This window comes from Vitis vinifera, chromosome 13, assembly GCF_030704535.1.
Source record: "Vitis vinifera cultivar Pinot Noir 40024 chromosome 13, ASM3070453v1".
In the NCBI taxonomy this organism is placed as follows: Eukaryota; Viridiplantae; Streptophyta; class Magnoliopsida; order Vitales; family Vitaceae; genus Vitis; species Vitis vinifera.
Window position 1 is genome coordinate 1,489,508 of NC_081817.1, and position 7,181 is coordinate 1,496,688.

Below are 7,181 nucleotides of genomic sequence, written 5' to 3' on the forward strand. Positions count from 1 at the left end.
ACTCAGGTTCTTTCTGCAGCTTTCAACTAATAGATTCCCATTTGAGCACGGCATCAACGCATCTTGTTCTATAATGCTTACACCTTTCTCATCATCTAACTTCCCTGTACTTACCCCTCTTTACAACACTTCTTCCCTCTTCCTCTCATTTCCAACTGCTGCTTTGCATTATACATGACCTTTAGGGCACTATTTAGAATGCCGATCCTCACCATCTTGACCATAATCAACAGGTTTCTTCTCCAACGGAACTTTCGCTGATGAACCAAGATTTTCAGTAAAGGAATTACCTCCAGAATGTATCATTGATACCAGCCGGAACAGGAGAGGTAACTTTAAAACAGGAGTTATGTCAAGCTTTTATGTACTTCCTATCTGAAAAGCTGCCATGAAATCCTTCAGAAGTTATATCTACCAAATGAGTCATCTCATGCCTTCTTTACACCTGCTCCTTGACTGAATTCCCAGCATCTAAATGTTGGGTTCCAGATGCAACTGTTCTTCCTCCAGATGATTCATTCTGAAAAATGTTCAGGCCAGAGCCATTTGGGACAGCTACCAAACTACCAGCTAAAGACTTTGAAGCAAGCGATGGTGTAGGCTTCAGTTCAAGATAGCCCATACCAAATTCTTCGTCTGTAACCCATGAAGGCTTCCTCACAGTTAAAGCTGCAGCAACACCTGTAGCCAACACCTTGAGATCCTCTCTTTCATCACTTTTAATTTTAGCTATCTGTTTTTCAAGGTTAATTCCACTCTTTCGTGTAACAGGGAAGACACTAGAAATTTTAGTTAACATTATAAGAGCATTTCGAATTCCCATGTACTCAGTTGATTCCAAGCACTGAATCAATAACCGTGTGATTCTTTGACTCCATTTCCAGTGTACCTTAATAAACTGGCCATATGTGACACGCCGACTGTTAGGATATCTATAATAGACAGCAAAGCCTGGCATGTTCCCACACTCCCGTTCATATATTGATTCATCACTCTTCCAATAGTAAGCAATCTTCATAGTCTCATACAGAAACCTCCCAAGTCTACCAGCTTCATATTCAGTACAGCAGCATATCATAGGTTGCAAGGTTTTACATATCAGAACATCGATGTGGTTGACTGTGTTAAAGAATGGTGTTCCAAGGGAATGAAGAGTGTGTACGAACATAGCACAATACACAGCATCGGGCATACTGAAAGTACAGCGAGGAAAAATACAGCGCTGAAGGAACTCCATGTTAATCTTCAAAGTATCAGGACAGGAACTCAACCACTTGTCCTTTTCACGGGCAAGCCGTCTACGGACAGATGCTACATTCTCCTCATGCTTTTGGAGTTCACTAGTTAAACGATCTAGAGATTCTTGAATTCTTTCCTTGTCTTTCTTTCTTTTGGTAATTGCAGAATTTGAATTATCAGAAAGCTCTTCTAGAGCTTTAAGAGCAGAATGCTGCTTGGCAATTTCAGACTCATAGCGATGTCTAGGAACATAAAGATCATAGAGTGTGAGACCCCAGAAACTAGCATAGAGATCAGGAGAGAGGTTATTCCAGGCTTTTGATGGCAACATGGTACGTGCAGTATCAAGAAGATCTGACCACACAATAGGCTTCCAAGGAGGGCCAAGATCAAGAATCACTTCACCAGAAGAGTCTGTAGGTTCAGACTCCTTTTCTGCAGTAGACATATTTGTAGATTCAACATCATCTAAAGGCCAGAAGATATTAGAACTACTCCGACACTTGAACACATGATCAGGGGATGAGCAGGTGGGCACTTTGGCGCCTGAAACAGCCACTGATCAGTTATCAAAGGAGCTTACAATCTCTTGCCGATTGAGTGATAAGTTGAGGTCAAGATCTCTGTATGCTGCATCCTTTAAAGTATCTTTCTTCTTCCTACTGAATCTTCTTTGCCCATCAAGACCATCCTCGTTGTCAGAGAAGTTTCTACGATCTAAAGTGGCAGTAAAATCCCCGGAGTGAGATGTAAAATCAGAACTTGAACTCTCCCGATCAACCTGTTCATCAATTTCTGGAGCATTAGGATTATGATCACCATCCTCTGAATCATCAGAAGGAGGCCCCATACACTGCTCATTATTCGGTGAAGCCACCATATCATTAGATGCAGAAGTGAAATCAGATTCTTCAGATTCATCAAATTCGTCAGATTGACTCATATCCCTGATCCTTCTCATCAACCGCTGGACAATCGGGGTCGTAATCATTATCTTCAGGATCATCTAATGAAAATCTAGAGTTGAATTCTAGTTATTCCCAACTGCAGCTGCCTCAAAAAAATAAAACCTCCTCTCAGCTATCAACTACAGAAAGTTTTGTTCTTTGAGAGTCATCTAAGCAGGTCCATGCAGTCAACTTCGCAATCACATGCAGGGCACAGCCAACCCTCGTCATTAGGAGGAATTTCTTCTTTTAACAATGGCAGTTCCAGACAAAACTGGTGAAATCCACGACCACAAGCACCATCACATCAACAAGATGATCAGCTTTGGGCAGATCACCTTTGTTACAGAAATAATTCATAAGAGAATCAAAAGTTTTGGCATCAATTGAAATGCCCCTCGTCCTCATGTTTAGATATAATTGAAAAGCTCGATTTGGATGCTCAGTATGAAGCCCTTGGACCACTGTATTATGAATTTTAACCTGAAGGCCCCAAGTTGGTCGGTTTGGGGAGACCCCCCAAAGGACCATTTCATCAAGGAAGTTTGCAGCCTCATGGGATTTCCGAATATCACTGGAACCACTCTTGATCTTCAGTATACTGGGGCTCAATAGGACACTCCCGTTTAGATGTTCTTGGCTGAACAACAAACACCTGATCTCTTTCTAGTTTCATCTACACCAGAAAGATTCGATCGGTAAATAGAGGAACTCAAACCATGTGAACCCTGGGGAATAACATCAACTGGAGCAGGACCTCTTCTTCCAAATATCTCAATGTTGGCATTCCAATTGTATTCCATATCAGACTCAACAGTCAATGATCTTCTCCTGAGCTCTTATTTCAATACTTTCACCCCAATCACATCTTCACACTGACATTCAAATATCATAACCATTAAAGTAGCAGGTTGTTTGCAGTGGTCATTGTCAAACATCTTTAAGCAATCAAAAGTTCAAAGGCAACCAATCTTTCTTGTTTTTCTCATCCTTCCAACCTTTCTGATATTTCTGAACCAAAGATGCCCAAGAGGATTTGCACTACTCTGGACTTCCCAACTCTCTTACGGATTTTTCTCTTCTGCTATTCTATTTTTCTTGTGGACCCAGAATCTCAACCCCACTGAGATCACCTTTACGACTCATAAGCCCACCAATCTATACCTTATTCATTCATAAATATAGGATGACACGCCCGGGAAGCAAAACAGAGCAATTTGAAGCATGCTCAACTATAGAAAAAACAGCCCCGCCAAAATAGAGTTTGATAAAAAAAGGGATGAACAAATAAGTGATCCATTAAATGAAAACCCATTTCATGTTAGGTTCAATGGGTGTGGAATGATGGGATAAGTACGAGCAGATTCCAACAAACGAATACAACCACAATTCTCATGTAATGCACGGGAAATAATAATAAAAAAAAATGGAACCTTGCAGCCCTAAATCAAAATTAGAGAACTCCTAAGGGATGAATCAACAACATCTATAGAAGCAAGTATCAATGTAGACAAACATGTGAACTCTGTCATTCCCCCCCTAGCATCCAAGCAAGACTCAAAATATGGCAAAGATTAATACATAACAAAAGGATAATGGGAATGAAGAAGGAATCTACAGTAGACATACCTGGGAATGCTTACTTCTGATAAAAAAAAAAATCTGCACTGGTTTCTATCCTCAGAAAATCTCCACTGGTTTCCTTGTGCTTCCTTCTTCTTCTCCTCTTAAACCGTTTCCTCCAATGCGTGCCTCTCTTTCTTAAAAAAAATCTCCCTTTCCTGCGTGCTGCCAGTCCCACTTTTCAAAAAGAAACCATCTTGCTGAAAAGGAAAATCCTACTTCCTTTTCTCCTTTCTTTCCTTTCTTTCTTTTCTTTCCTTCTTGTAGCCGATCCCCACATGGAAGAAGTATATGTGCTGTCCCTCTAAAAATAAAATCTCCTCCTTTCAAAATTGTGTTGATTTTCCTTCCAAATAAATGGGGGTCCGTTTCCTCATGCCCAAAAAATAAATAAATAAATAAATAAAGATACAAATAGAAATAAGAATAAAATAAAGACAAAATAGAATAAAGATTAAAATCAATAAATATCATGAAATTGAAAATCAAAAGGAATTTAAATCACACATCTAAAAAAATAAAATAAATAAATAAAAATAAAAATAAAAAATAAAAATAATTAAAAACAAAAATAAATAAAATCAACCACATGCAAGCCATACGAGCTATGTAACCACCAAAAGAATATGAGTCATGCAACCATGCAAAAACATCTAAAGGTGACCTAGGGTGTGTCCTAGTGCGCTAGGGCAAACGAAGTGGACTAAGTGTGCTTAAAAGCTATCCTAAAAAAAAAAAACAAGAAAAGCCTAAGTCTAAGTTAGGGCTGCCAAGGGTCACAATAAGGGATCAAATAATCCCTCAACCAAAATCTCCGAGGTGACTCAGAAAAAGGTAAGTGGTATGAGTAGCCATGGGCCACCAAGGAACTACCGTGGAGCACTAGAAGTGGATTTAAAGACATGTGCTAAAGGGACAAAATTGAGGGTCTACAATTGGTCGGAGATTATTTCTTGGAGCATGATGGATGAGGAGTTGAGATGATGATTTACATTGGTGCATACCCCTCTTATCAGGGATGGATTTTCAGAGGTGACATTATCTACATTGGGGCATACCCCACTCATTGATGGCATTTTTTTTCGGGATGATGTCTTGCATTGAGACATAGTCGGGTCGCTTTTCTCTTGGATTATGATGGATTAGGAATTGTGGGATGACCTTACACTGGGGCATAGCCATTTCAGATAGTGTTTTTATTGGAGATACAGTCACTCTACTTGATATTCTGCATTGAGACACACTTCTCTCATTGATGGTGGATTTTTCGAGATGATGGCTTATTTTGAGACATGATTGCTTCAGAGATTGTGCATGCATTGAGGGATGACATTGACCTTGTTCTGAGGACACATACTGAGGCATAGCTATCTCATTGGCGATGGACTATGATTTATCTTGGAGCATAGTTACCTCAGATGGTTTATACTGGAGCATAGCCGACATGGAGAGTATTTTTCATGGGAGCATAGTCGCCCTATTGGATCCTTTACACTGGGGCATATCCATCTTTTGGAGGGAGATTAGATTGTTTCTTTACATTGGAGCATCTACTGAGTGATATGGAGATCATCAGATTACTTCATGTTGTCCTCATTGCATACTAGGGCATAGCCACCTAGTCAGAGGTTTTGATATCGAGATTTGACTTTCCATTCATGATTATTTCTTCTGATGGATTACGGAGCTATTGACACCTCGGGTTTAGCCTTCTCGGCATACCTGGATGATCTCAGATACTTACATGCCTTTCATTTCGTACTTAGACATTTCACCATGGATACGTTCATGCCTTCTATCATACTAGAGCCTGATCATCACCTTTTTTTATCCTAGACCTCTTACCAGTACACATGACCTCACCTCTCTCTCAATTAGGAGGAGATGTGGATCAGTCCTCGATCACTTTGGTTGTGCTTTCATACATCTTTCGGACTTTAGGTTCAACATCTTCCATGATAGCAAGACCTGACAGATTGTTGATTTATTAGTGACGATGTTTTCACTTTGACAGTTGTCATGTTGAGCATTGATTTGTTTGCTCTTTGTATTTCAAGCATTGGTCATCACTGTTGTCATTCATTCAGTTAGTTTTGTCTTGTCAGCATGGTGTCACGATACATGGTCTTGTTTAGCATTATCTATTTGGGGTTGGACATTTTCATTGCATGATGGATGAACATATTTCAGAGTATAGTAGTTTTGAGACACATTTCTGTTTGTTTCCCATCACATACTAGGGCATACCCCTTTCCCTGAGAGCATCAAACCTTCCACAGGCTTCATTCACCTTTTGATTTAGTGGTTGACCCTTACGAATTGCATATTGGAGCATACCCCCATTCCTTAGGATCATCGGACCTTTCCCAGACTTTGGTATCCTTCGACCTAGTTGTCGATCTTCCTGAGTTGTCATACTAGGGCATATCCCTTTTTTCCGAGTCTGCTTGTATCTTCATCTTAGTATCCTCTGGCTTTGGGCCACTTGATCAGATCAATGTCCTTTTCAGTTTGTGTTTTCGGGACCGCACCTATATCGATAGGTTATTTCCTGTGTCAATTTGTGTTTTTGGGACCGCACCTATATCAATCGGTCATTTTCCATGTCAGTTTGTGTTTTTGGGACCGCACCTATACCGATCAGTCATCTTCTTGTCAGTTTGGGTTTTTATTTTCGGGACCGCACCTATATCAATCGGTCATCATCTTGTCAGTTTGGGTTTTTGTTTTCGGGACCGCACCTATATCGATCGGTCATCTTCTTGTCGGTTTGGGTTTTTATTTTAGGGACCGCACCTATATCAATCGGTCATCTTCTTGTCAGTTTAAGTTTGTGTTTTCGGGACGCACCTATATCGATCAGTCATTTTCTATGTCAGTTTGTGTTTTCGGGACCGCACCTATATCGATCGGTCATTTTCTGTGTCAGTTTGTGTTTTCGGGACCGCACCTATATCAATCGGTCATTTTCCATGTCAGTTTGTGTTTTCGGGACCGCACCTATATCGATTAGTCATCTTCTTGTTAGTATGAGTTTGTGTTTTCGAGACCGCACCTATATCGATCGGTCATTTTCCATGTCGGTTTGTGTTTTCAGGACCGCACCTATATTGATCGGTCATTTTCTGTGTTAGTTTGTGTTTTCGGGACCGCACCTATATCAATCGGTCATTTTCCATGTCAGTTTGTGTTTTCGGGACCGCACCTATATTGATCGGTAAACATCTTGTTAGTTTGGGTTTTTGTTTTCGGGACCGCACCTATATCGATCGGTCATTTTCTTGTTGGTTTGGGTTTTTATTTTCGGGACCACACCTATATCGATCGGTCATCTTCTTGTCAGTTTGAGTTTGTGTTTTTGGGACCGCACCT

At 40.3% G+C, this 7,181-nt stretch overlaps 1 protein-coding gene across 1 annotated transcript; it reads right to left on the minus strand.

Annotated features, from left to right (window-relative positions):
- Positions 1-439: 439 nt before the first annotated feature.
- On the minus strand, positions 440-1,687 carry LOC109123650 (THO complex subunit 2-like). Its single transcript, XM_019224034.1, has one exon. It carries the CDS (start codon positions 1,685-1,687, stop codon positions 440-442), a length of 1,248 nt encoding a protein of 415 aa, XP_019079579.1.
- Positions 1,688-7,181: the final 5,494 nt, after the last annotated feature.